This window comes from Mustelus asterias, chromosome 20, assembly GCF_964213995.1.
Source record: "Mustelus asterias chromosome 20, sMusAst1.hap1.1, whole genome shotgun sequence".
NCBI lineage: Eukaryota > Metazoa > Chordata > Chondrichthyes > Carcharhiniformes > Triakidae > Mustelus > Mustelus asterias.
This window is the reverse complement of record NC_135820.1, coordinates 40,353,076-40,366,793: the sequence shown is the minus strand read 5'-3', so window position 1 is coordinate 40,366,793 and position 13,718 is coordinate 40,353,076. Positions and strand designations below refer to the sequence as shown.

The 13,718-nt window shown below is 39.2% G+C and overlaps 1 protein-coding gene across 3 annotated transcripts in view; it reads right to left on the bottom strand.

Annotated features, from left to right (window-relative positions):
- tshz2 (teashirt zinc finger homeobox 2) overlaps positions 1-11,582 on the bottom strand; it is a 345,809-nt gene extending 334,227 nt beyond the window's left edge. For all 3 annotated transcript variants that reach the window (XM_078236108.1, XM_078236109.1, XM_078236107.1), the window contains exon 1: positions 11,372-11,582. In XM_078236108.1, the coding sequence (XP_078092234.1) occupies positions 11,372-11,411 (40 nt within the window). In that variant the 5' untranslated portion in view covers positions 11,412-11,582. The remainder of the gene's footprint in view (positions 1-11,371) is intronic.
- Between the last annotated feature and the right edge of the window lie 2,136 nt (positions 11,583-13,718).

The window sequence follows — 13,718 nt, the reverse complement described above, 5'->3', positions numbered from 1 at the left end:
AAATTCTATCCTTTGCTTCAGATTTCTAGGTTTTAATCTATAGCAGCAGGCTAGTGCCTTTATTTTAACTTTAGAAAATGACAAGTGAAGACAAGGAGAAGATGTGTAACACCAAGTGGGACAACATGAGATGTTCTTGGCAATTGCTGCTCACTGGATTTTAAATACCTCCAGTGGAACTCATGCATAATCATGAAATATGATGTGGAAATATCATAGGGTTAATTACCTAAATTGGGTGCCCTGGAGAGGATTGGCACTTCAACCTTGTAATACCACACACCTCCATTCCTATCTTAGCCCATCTACTACTGAGCAGACTGGTTGGGTTGCTTCAGGTCCACAGCTCAATTTTCCTGACATTCAAATGAAACATATGGATCAATGGGCCTTCTATTCCCAATGTATTCCAAGTGGGTACCACTCGTCAGGTGTATGATTGGACAATTAGCCCCAATATTGGGAAACAAAACTATTATTTTGTCTAGTTAAGTCAATGCTATATCATTATTATCCCTGTACCTGATGGGTCTAGATAATGAACCAACAATTTACCTCACCTTTCAAATAGAAAGATTTCCCAAACTGCTTCACAGACACAATAAAAATGGGTGGTGAGCCAAAGCTGGAAATGTGGTGTCCAAATGCTTCAAAGAAATGAACATTCGTGAGTCTCTTGAAAGGAGAATAAAAAGAAGATACAGAAAGAATTCAGGAGCGTGTTCCAAACAGTGCAAGCTGGAGGACTGCAGGCCAACACCGATGGTGCAGTAAAGGGAAAGCACATGAAGCTAGAAGAATAGGCTTCAGGGGCTGGGAGCTTTAGGGCTGGAAGAAATTACAGAGTTAGGTTGGGCTGAGGCTGTGGAGCAATTTAATACAAGGATATGCAAATTTTAAACTTGAGGCATCGGCTGATACCAATGTATGTCAGTGAACACAATCACAGCACAGGAAACAGGAAGCCAAATTAGTATGAACTGACATTTACAGAGACTGAAGCATGGAGGGAAGAAAAACATGAGCAGTGGTTTCCACCACAAATGGTTTGAAATAGGGTTTGAGGTGGGAGTCTTTTGAAAGAACAGGAGCTTGGAAGCTCAACTCAAAGTCAACAGGTTAAGGTTATGAGCAGCCTCCGGGGGCAGGAAGGGCATGGATTTTATGATGGAAACCAAAGATAATGGTTTCAGTCTTCCCAATGTTTAAACTGAATGTCAGGCAAGAGGTCTGACAATACCGAGAAAGTTGCAGAGTCAATCAAGTAGTGAAAACGTGGTGCTGGGAGTTATTGACAATTGTGTCGAAGTTAACCCCTATGGCTGTGGATAATATCACAAAGGGACAAAAAGAATAGGCCAAGGTTTCATTTCTTTGGAAGGCTCCAGAGGTGGCAATGCAAGAGTCGGAAGAGAAGTAATTGCTAAAGATGTTCCTTACAGTGTGTAGACCAGTGTAACCTTTGCAGTTAGTTGAAAGGTGCAATTTTATTCCAATCCTTCCTCGATTTTACAATACAGCTTCCACCATAGCTAACTAGAGGATAAGAATCAAGTGGCGATCTAGACCAGTTTAAAACACTTAAGGCCAAAGAAATCAGGAAACACAGGTACTAGTAAAGTGTTTTATTTGGAGTATGGGGACATTAACTTAAAGATAATCCCAGGAACCCGTATTTTCTTAATCATCATTAATGATGCTGATTCCGAAACTTAAATTTAGTTAAAATTACAGATGTTACCACACTTGAGAGGGGACATCAGCCAAAGTTCTCCAAAAAAATGATGGACAACATCTATAAATTGATGGAACAGTGAAATTTGATGTGAAATTTGGCACTAACGAATATAAAGCTTAATATGTTGCAGGAATAAGTTTTAGTTTATTTATTAGTGTCACAAGAAGGCTTACATTAACACTGCAATGAAGTTACTGTGAAAATCCCCTAGCCACCACACTCTGGCGCCTGTTTGGGTACACTGAGGGAGAATTTAGCATGGCCAATGTACCTAACCAGCATGTCTTTTGGACTGTGGGAGGAAACCAGAGCACCCGGAGGAAAACCTCGCAGACCGGGGTGAACGTGCAGTCTGCACAGAGAGTGACTCAAGCTGGGATTCTAACCTGGATCCCTGGTACTGTGAGGCAGCAGTGCTAACTACTGTGCCACTGGATGTGCTAGGTTACAGAAACAGTTAACAGATGAATCTGAGAAGGATCTGGGAGTAACAGCAGACTTGCTACTTAACATGTCCATTAGATTGCTGTAAAGCAGCAGCTGAACAATCCAAGTAGAACGTCAAATTAAATTATTATATCATAAAGGTAGAGAATGTCACATTAAAATCATATGATACTCTGATCAGAATGCTTTGAGTCTTGTGTTCACTTTGGTTAACAGACATAATGGAAACATTCAAGCCATGTAGGTGTACAAGAGTTATGAGATGAAAGTGGAAAGTCTGCAATTATTTAGCTATGAGAGAAATAAGAGGAGCCTTTTAAAAGTATAGAAAATGTATAGGTAAGCCAAGTCTGGAGCACTCTTCAAGAAAAAAACCACACATTAGAATACGTATGACATAAATATGATAAAAAGACCAAAGTAGGAATGATGTTTGTGGAAACATTTTACACAGATTGCTAAAATTGGAATATGATGCTAGAAATAAAATCTGCATCCATAAGCTAGGGTGATCCAAACAGCCACCCTCACCTGTGCTTATGTTGTTGTTTTCTGAAACACAAATGGATAAATGGTTCACAAATGAAACGGATCGACAAGTCCACTTATATATGGGCATACTAAACACTTTTTAGAATCCCTGAAATAGCAAACCACTATGAACACGCAAGCTACCTCTCAGAAGGATATGGCTCACTAATACAGAAAAAAGACCAGGCCTATAACATTCTACTCAAAGCCAGGACATAGATCTAATCTAGTATGACTCTGCAGGCTTCCGACACACTTGTCCAAATGAAGCTTATAGGGAGCATTAATGAAGTATTGCATACATCCACACTTTGATACATACTTTCTTAAGAAAAGTGACAGTACTAACATAACATGTCCAATGACTTCACAAAATTGATAAATACAGAACAATTTCCTACACCGGTGACCATAACTCAACACATATTTCACTGGCTCTAAAGCATTGAGATGTCCTGAGATCATAAAAGGCACAACATTAATCATTCTTTCACAGTCTTTCTTTCTTTATACTTCCAATCAGTTCTGTACGGAGTTCAACGATATCAGTTGGGGCAGTGGGAGATACATCAGTTGGCATTGGCACGTTTGGGTTGAATGCTACCTGTTGATTTTTGCTGGAAATGCTTATCGACATCAGATGAGGAAATAATTAGACTTGGTTGTAAATGCTCCTTTGTGAACATGAACAATAGATACTTGGGCCATGTACAGTGGTCTGTACTTCAGCAAAAAACTATTATGGGCATAGAAGAAAATTGGCACAAAACTGTCCAGCACTTTTACTACAAGATTAATCTGGGCCATCTAATTTTCATACAGGCATTTCAAAGGCAAACCCTGCTAAATAAAAAAGAATCACCAGTATGTACTCTGCCAGCTGGAGCTTTACATTTACTTATTTAATTCTTCTAGATACTCTGTCAAACCATTAGCAATTGATAGTCACAAATAAATGTGAATCGCCTAAATTTTAACTGTGGCCTGCAGCTTTACATCACGTACACAAAGTGTGAAAATTGATTAAACTTTCTCATTTTCCCCCTCCTCTGAAAAAAAAATTAATTTTGCTATTTCTTTGATATCGGTCCTTATATATCTACTTTGTTTATTTTTACTTTTCTTCCCTTCAATCGATGCAGACACAAATGGGCTGAACAGCCTCCTCCTGCATTGTAACATTTCCGTATTTCCTTTAGTTTATACCCACAGCTGTTAATGTAGTTGATAAGATTCTATAAGGAACAGGCTAAAGTATGCAAGCACCATTTTGAGCTGAAAATTGTGTAATTCATAATTGTGTAATAAGTTTCATATACTCCATGTAAAAAGGTTTAAATTGACTTAATTGCTGTAAAAAAGAACAAATTGGCAGGGTGAAAATCAAAGGAATTTGTAAAGGTACAACACAATTGTATTTTTACAGTAACTATAATGGTCAATTATTGCTGGAGTAGTTTAATTTAAATGGGTATAAATACAAGGTGGGGTAGTCAGGAGCAATGTCACAATAACAAATGTAAAGAACCAAGCAAGCATTTGCACTACATGATGTTCCACCAACGATTCACCATGCTATCTTTTGCAATAACCAACGTCTCTGTCTAGCCCGCATACTTCCCACGTCTTGATATCAGTGCTCCTTTAACATAAAAATGTGAATTCTGAGAAATCCACTGTTTTTAGTGCTGTTGTCTCAAACTGCTTTACGCAAGTAGGGATCAACGTGGACCCTCAACTGATGGGAACTGAGTAATCCAATGAACTAAACACGTTACCGATGCAAAAAAGAATATGATGCCTTACAATCTGCTGCCATTCTGCATCCAACAACAGAAAGCATCAGCATCACAGTTTATAGTGAAAAATGGAAGATGGGCATAGCGATGTTACGTGACTGCTCTGGTTTGTTTTCAGAACTTTATTTGGCAGAATGAAAGGTCCACGGGGTCCTGCAACTTATACTAATGTATAGTTTGTACAGAAATATGGCACTGGAAGTGAGAAACAGATGCTTTTGATTAAAATATACTCCTTACCATAACACTGTATTGTGGTCATTACCTATATACTTATAATCAGCAAGAAGCATCTGTTTCCAATAGCAAATCATGAAAAATGACACAACTGCATTCTCATTATTTATAGGAAGGCCCAAACATACATAAGAATCCATTGGTTTATTTCTATGCTACTGAGGTGCCCTTCAGCAAATATTTTACAAAGAAAGTTCTCCTTACTTTTTCACATTTTTGTTTCCTTGGCTGCCAACTACAACAACATCTCTCAGGCGAGAAAGCAGGTTGCGAAATTAAGGGCAAGAAATCCTCCACAACCAAAACATTGCTTCCATTTAATCACTGCACAGTACAAGTCACAATGAGCATAGCACTGACTACATTGAGGATAGCCCTGTGATTTAACTTTCTAACTGGAACGCAAGGACATCGCACAAGTAAATGCTATAAAATGCTACATTTTGAGCACTTGCCCAATGGCACCAGCTCACCATTGCTGCTTTGTTCTCCTATTAGTGATTATGCTCTCTATGGATTGTGTGTTGGACGGGCAGGGGGGAACAATATCAACTGTACTTAACCCATTTACACTGTGCTGCCTCTAAGTTTCGTGTCACATAGCTATACAGAACAGAACCCAAATGACGTACAGAATTAAATTAGTCCATGGAACCATGACTTCAGTACTTTGCTTTCTGGGCACCAAATGGTTAGATAACAGGGGCATAAAAGTTCAAGGACTCGAAGCATAAAGGGAGAGGTTAGAAGACATTTTTCGATACAAAAGGTTACTGGAATATGGATGGATTACCACAATTGACAAATGAAGCAGAGTGAATCATGACTTTTAAGAAAAAATTAGATGAACAGCAGAAGAAAAATAGCAGGAAAGAACAGAGGAAGAGGAGGGATAAGAAATTAAAAGAACTCATTCTGATGCATTACTATTACCAGCAATGGCACGGCAGATTAAATATCATCCCTCCAAACTGAATTTCTGGGAGCATGGTGGTGTTGATTCAGGATTCATATTCCCTGTACCCAAACTGATCAGAAAGATAATTAAAGCCAGAGCAGGCCATTCTGTCCATCTAGCTCATCTTCCATAGAAAACATGCTGCCCCTTTTCATAGCCATTCATCTACAGCGTCCATTTGCCTCTTGATTGATTCCAGAGATCCAATGAGAGGAAATCTATTCAACTAGTTAAGTTCAATTTGCATTGTATAATTAAATATCCTTTATGAACACATATAAATTAAAGCTGCCTACCTTTTACAAAAATAATTGTGTTACTTGGCACACATTTTTGAACACATTTAAATGTTTACATTAAAGTCAGATTTTAGTGATGCACATTTGGACTCAAACCGCTGTCTTCTGAACTTGGTGAGGCAGCACCTCAAGTACTGTGTAAGTTTTTGTCTCCTTACTTAGGGTATACTTGCATTAGAAGCAGTTCAGAACAGGTTCATTGGGCTGATTCCTGGGATGAAAGGGCTGTTCTATAAGGAAGGATTCAACTGGTTGAGCCCATATTCATTGGAGTTCAGAAGAATGACCTGATCTTATTGAAACATATAAAGCTGAGCGAGCTTGACAGAGTAGATGCTGAGAGGATGTTTTATCTCCTGGGAGAATCTAGCATGGGGGTACAGCTTAAAATTAGGACGTCCCCCATTTAAGACCCTCGTCTCTCAAGGGTTGCTAGTTTGTGGAATTATCTTTTCCAGAAAGCAGTGGAGACTGGATCATTGAATCTACTCAAGGCTGAGTTAGACAGATTTTTGAATGACAAGGGAGTCAAGATTAGGGGAAATAGGCAGGAAAATTGAGTTAAAGCCATAGTCAGATCAGCCATGATCTTATTAAATGGTGCAGTAAGAAGTCTCACAACACCAGGTTAAGGTCCAACAGGTTTATATGGCAGCACGAGTTTTCGGAGCGCTGCCCCTTCATCAAGGCATGGCAGATTAAATATCATCCCTCCAAACTGAATTTCTGTGAGCATGGTGGTGTTGATTCAGGATTCATATTCCCTGTACCCAAACTGATCAGAAAGATAAAGTGCCTACCTTTTTGTAAAAGGTAGGGACTTTAACCTGGTGTTGTGAGACTTCTTACCATGCCTACCCCAGTCCAATGCCAGCATCTCCACATTATTAAATGGTGGAGCAGGCTCGGTGAGCCAAATGCCTATGCTTGCTCCTATTTTTTAAAATCATCTTATGACCTCCATTCCTTTTCTGAGCAATAATTCATGGGTAAAGAGTGGAGTTCAACAAAATGAGCATTATTGAAACCAATCTCCAAACTAAACTAAATTAAAGTTTTCTCAAAATTTGCATCTTTATTTCTCAACCTGCAAGTGAGGGTTAAATGTAAAATGTTAATATGCTCAATTTCAGTTAAGTGATTTAAAAAAAGGGGTGATTTACACATTGGCTGGACAGGCAAAAGCATGTTGCATTTTACCATGTTGGCCACCTTTGTTCTGTCAAACCAACATACTGTCAAATCTGGATAATGTTTGGCACTGCCTACTTTTATTGTGAGGTGAGAGCATCTTCCAAGGTAATACTGAACCAAACATTGAACTACCACAAACAGACACAAGAAAATGGTATAGAATTAGTTGTGATTTTAAAAGCCAATCCCAAGAGATTTACAAACATACACTTCCACACTAAAGAGAACGTACCCAAAAAGTGTGTTTTTTTCAAAAACACACATTGAAAGCAGATGTTAAAATCAACAAACCTTTCTTCTGTTTCACCATCACTCTTTGTTTTGTTTAACTGGTACAATTAGTGGAAATGTTCAAAGCAAGAATTTAAGTCTGTTCTACTCTTCCGGACACAGGTGTTCATTAATCTACAATTACTTCATGCGGAGCTAACGTACAACTGTAATTATTACATTTTAATTCCTGTTTAGTGAATAACCCACTTGTCATCACAAATTGTTGCAGCATGGTCCACCATGAAAATGCTGGGCTGGAAAATATCAAGATTTAAAAGCAGTAACACACGGCTTTTATGATTTCACAATGAACACTTTCCTGCCTGAAATCAAGTAGAAAATACTTGAAGTACAATGCAGGTTCACCAGGTTCTGAAAGGAGAAAACTCAAGTTAATATTTTGAACCAAGACCTTTCAGAGTTCAAATGAAGAATTTACACTTGAAATATTAACCTGCCTTTTCAGGCAATGTCTGCAGTGTACTTCCAGCATTTCCTTGCTTCACATTTGCAATATTCCCATTTTTTTCTTTTTACCTCCACTTTTATGTCTTCTGAAATTATATCTATGGAGGTACAAGCTGACTCTTATATGGCTCCACATCACAATGGTAGAAACACATGCTAGTATCATGCTAACATTATCTCACTCCTATGTGTGCAAGTGTGAGAGATTTTACATCTATGAGGACTGTGGGACTATTCGTGTATGAAGACTTTGGACTTTGGATCTTTACAGAACCAGCCAGTGACCATACCATCCATGGAGGCACGCAGAACTGCCAATACTGGGACAGTCTTGTGCTTAGTGATACAGCTTGACAGGCTATTACTCCTGTATTTAAAGAAACAAAAGTGGTGCATGTGTTAACCCACTTAGAACTGATGCAAATTAGCTAAAATGTTAATCTTAAAAAAATGCTTAAAACAGAGTTATTAACCTTTCCTGTAATCTACTGCTTGTACAGATCACAAACTTATTTTAAATGGTTTCCACATAACCTGACAAAAAGGGCAACAGAGAATGCGTTCCAAGGAAAAGTTACTCTGTGCATGGGTTATCAGCAATATTGTTGATTAATGTCTAAGTGAGAAAATAAGGTAAAGGACCAAGGCCTGGAAGTGAAGTGTCCATCAAGATGGAAGAGACTGAAAAAGAACAATGAGGTAAATCAGGATGTTCTGATCTGATGATACACATCTGGGTTTTAGAAGCCAAAAACTGGCAAGGATGAGAGGGATAAAGGATCTTGCAGGGTTGAGAACCTGGAAAAGTGCGAGTTCAGGGATTGTAATTTCCATGCAGTTCTGATGGACAGCATTGATGAGATTGGACTTCTGGAGTTTAGAAGAACGGGGAAGAAAGTTCAAAGGAACACTGACAATTCTTATGTTACCGAAATAGAGGATAATAAGGCTGCAAATAAAAGCAAAACCACAGTTTCTTGATCATTGTCCACAACAAGTAACTAAATCCTAAATCATAATGTTCTGTAAGACAATGCGAGATCTTTAAAAATCTGGCTCATAGAATATAATTTGAACTTTGAGAGTTTATTCTGGATAATACTTGAATTTATCTCATTTTGTCTTAATTTTCTTCTGCACTTTATTATATAATGGAATAATACATTTTCTAATACTAATCATCCACAAAAATGCTACTTCAAATTAAATATCACCCAGAATATATGGATGGTATATATGGTAAATCAAGGGAGCTCATTCAAAAATATATATATATATTAAAACAAAACTAAATTGAAAATGAATTAAATTTGAAAACTCCCCTTTGAAGATACATAAAATACTATTTGATTATGCCTTTTATTTTTCTTGGAGCTATACATGGACATAGTTTGTGAAGTATTTTAGTTTGCATTTGAATTCCTTTAAATGGAGCACCACAGTCACAGTTAACTTGTAGGCGACATGCAAATTGACACTATATAAACTGGTGGACCCCACGAAGCAGTATTACTGCACTTTTAACCTCATCAAACTATCAAATCATCGAACATATTGTTACCAGACATTTTTTAAATTCCCTGGATGATGGCAGTGTCAAGTTTCAGGAATGACAGGAAGACAGAGAAATGGCATTTCTCTAAATAAATAAGTTTCCTTTAAGACATTGCAACCTTGTTTAAAGTTTTTTGTTGCATGAATGTGATTTGATATCCATTCCTCTTCCCACCACCTCCCCCCACGCCCCAAACTTTCCTTCAATACATTGTTGAACTTATTATATCACGTCTGTCAACCCACATCTCTTCGCCCCTTCCTGTACTGCCAGGTAATCAATTTGTCGTCACTCTTGGTAACCCCAGTAAAGTCATCAGTGAAATGAGTTACAGCTGTGAAACCATCAGGAAGAAGAACAGCCAAGAATATGCTGCTGATAGCACATCGAGGTCTCAAAGATGAAATATTAATGCACGATTTGTTTATCTGCAAGCTCACATCTTCCAGCACTGAGCTGTTAATTTTCTATCTGTGCAGACAACAGATCACTCAGTCATGAACTCTTCACAGCCATTACACAGAGACATTTTGATTAAGTATGCCTAATGTAGTGTATAGGAAAGAATGAAAACACTCAGCCTGCCAACTTTTGATTGACCATTAAGCCACTGATGAATGTGCCTGTCAAGGGAGAGACAATTACCTCAACAATGAAGAAAGTCTTCTGGAGGGTTATTTCTATAGCAGTGACACATTTACCAGATTACAGCCATGCAAGTTGAAAGCGTGTAAACTAATAGCTAAGATTTCTTCATAATGTATTCATCCCACTCTCCTTAAAGGGAGAGGAAATGAAAAAAAAACTCACATGTATAAAAAAACTAAAACAAAATAATTGTGCATGCCTGGGCAAAGAAATGACAGGGGCAGGCGTTACGTCAGTAGCACATGCGTTGCCATAGTGAGTGATTTATTGATATTTATCGAGAATGAATAGATCAAAGCCTGCCACATGACAGGTGATCAATCACGCGTCAAATCAAAGATGGCAATCGACTTTAAGACCAGTTAAGTGGGTGGATCCGGCGGATGAAAAATGAACTTTTATTCCTGTGCCCCACACCACCAAATATCACAACTCTCAGGAGGGGGGGGAAAGCCAAGGTTTAAAAGCAGGCAATTTATTTCCCCCCAGATTAGATTCCTGTTTTTAAAAAAACTATGTTTTTCAGCGTTGGGAGGCTTGAGCTACAAAAGTTCCACAAAAATGGCTTTCCCATTTTTATTTTGCCACCCCCCTTCCTTGCTCTCTCTTTTCTCAGAGCTCTTGCAAAGTGCCCCCCCTCACCTCACCCAACCCGTTGCATTTTTTTTGCTGTCCTCCCAAATTGCAATTACAAACGGCCTTTCAGTTTGTCGATTTGAGCCGCGCGTCAAGATCACAAACCTTCCCCCCCCCCCCCCCTTTGCACTGCAAACATTGTATCAGATTACACTCAAATATTGCAACCCATCCATCTTTTTTTCCCCCGCAAAGAGAGAGTGAGAGGCTGAATTCTCCCTGACTGACAGGGGATAAACACACAGACAGACGGGGTTACATTGTGCTGGACCAAGCAAAGCCCCCCCATCAGCCTGGACTTCACACACACACTCACTCACATACTCCCCGCTAAACACATCAAAAAGAATTCACATCCAACAACAACAACAATAACAAAAACTTCAAGCACTAAAAAAAAGTCTCACCAAAATTAAAAAGGGAAAGAACCCCCCCTCCCCAAATCCCAGCACACAGTGTCACCACCAAACACATTTTGACAGGAAGATTTTTTGTCCTTTTCTGCTAAATAGAAGAGCAAGACCGTTGAATAATTCTAGTGACTGACTACAGGCACAGAGGTAAGATAGAGAGAAGTTGTTTGTTTACCTGCAGCCCGTTTGGGTGCTTGCTGCTTCCTTCGCGGCATGCTGTGAGAGTTTCAAGTTGACTTTTCTTCAGGTGTGTAAAGAGGTGGTGAGGGGAGGGGAGGGGGGTGAGGGATGGGGAGGGGGGGTACTCGGCGGAGGCGATGACGGGCTGTCTGTGTGTGTGATATATAGATATCTAGGTGTTATCTGTACAATATATTAAATATTGCAACAATAATGTATGGATGTGTCTGTCGCGCGGGGGGGGGGGGGGGGGGGAGCTGGTGGCTGGGTTGGCACAGGGACACGCCACCCCCCCGGCTGGACGATCGCAAGCTGTCGGTCCTGCCTCTCTGTCTGTCAATGAGTCTCGCCCCCTCTCTCTCTCTCTCTCTCCTCTCCCCGAGCGGGTGTTGATCAGTGGCGGAGCGGAGCTGCTGCTGCTTTCCGTCGGGTCGGTGGCTGGCAGCTTTTCCGGAGGGACTGGGCTCAGTCTCACTCGCACAGACACGGGTAAGCGATAGAAGCGAGCATCGATCCCCCTCCTCCTTCTGCTCCTCCTTCTGGCAAAGTCAAATGCAATCTATAGCAGCCTCATCCTTGCAGTTTGACAGCATCTGGGAAGAGTGAAAAATGAAAGCAGGAGAGAAATCTATCAATAAGAAGGCGCCGGGCATTTGTTAACGACAATAAAAAACAATGCATGCACAATGACAAAATTATTAATGCTTTCTGAGCTGAGAATTAGATGAACATTTTCACACACATTACACACACATGTACCCATTCCCTTTCAAAACACTCTTAAAAATGACCCCTCCAATATAAACTTTTGGATTTGTCTCAGTTTGTAGCGATATATTAGATTCTTTCAAACATCATCCCCACCAACTTTTTTTTGGATGGGGGGGGGGGGGAGAGGGGGGCGGTACGAGAGTTGATTCCCCATTTACTTTGCATACGGGAAATATTTACAGAAAACAAGACAAAACACCTTTAGCTCCAATTATTTACGTTGCACATAACCGGACCCGCAACTTGCCTTCACGTCTGTTTCTTCAGCATGTTGATAAACTTGTCCTATATAAATGTTAAACATGCGAGCAACATATACTAAAGGTACAAATACACGGGTTAAAAATAAAACATCGACCGCAGCGATATGTGTGAGAATCAGGTAGGCAAACGGGGGGGGGGGGAGTCACGTATCCCTCTGAGGTACATTTTCATGAATGCAAGAAAAAAAATGCCTCCAGAAAGTTAAATAAATAGTTGGTTCTGTTTTTCAACTTAAGTTAAAAAAGTATGAGGAGTCGAGGCTGCAGACATGCATAGGATATATACCGGTAAGGACTATAATATCTGAAAATAATTCATGACAAGTAATACATATGTGGATATTATGTATGTATGGCTTTAATTGTGTTTTTTTAATGTCGATAAGAGAAAACAACATGAATTCGAACTGATTTGTTTTATAATCAATGTTAAATGTAAATAAACCGAGAATTTTAATTCCACAGTTGGTATAAATAGATAGGCATGAATGACCTATACTATGGAATACATGCACAACACTGTCAAGCAGATACGGTGGGACGGAGCCAACGGATCCAGGTTTGAAATTCAGTGTTCCCAAACATTGCAGGACCATGTATAACACACGCAATAAACTTACCAGTTCATAATAATCTTTTCAGCTAAATTGTGCGGTTTTTTTTTGGAAGACCAAAGCTCACAACCCCGAGTGCCTATTGAAACCTGTTAATTCCGAAATGCATTTGACGCGAAGTTAAATTTAATTCTAGAATTTGGAAAGTTGAACAAAACTAACGTCGCACTGCAAAACCAAATCAGGTTACACACTATATATATTTTTTTAAAGAGTTGATATGAAATTCTTAATTATTTGGAGAAACCAACACCAATAGCAGCAGTCATTTAGAAATTCGAGTCACAACTGGAAAACAATACGAATGGGAAAGAATGGTCAACATGAATGAATTTGTAACCAGATTTTTTTGCCTAAAACCATATTCATAAAATGTCTGACCTGTAAAATTTAGTGTGAGCATTACCGAGAATAACTTAGACATCCTAGCTTCCCTACGACGTGACAAATCAATAAAGTTGTGTAGTGTTATGTGGTATCAATATGGTTTTGATGAGTAACGTAACTAATATGTTTTAAGATTGATGGATGAGAGGACTGTGTCCGTACTTACGAATTACCATGTCCCAGGATTTGGAAAGCACATCAATAATTTACTGGATTGTTTGGAAGAGTCAGTTGATGAACTTCGGCTGGCTATCCTTGATGGTTAACATACAAATGATTTCTATCGCTTGTATTATGTTAGCAATCC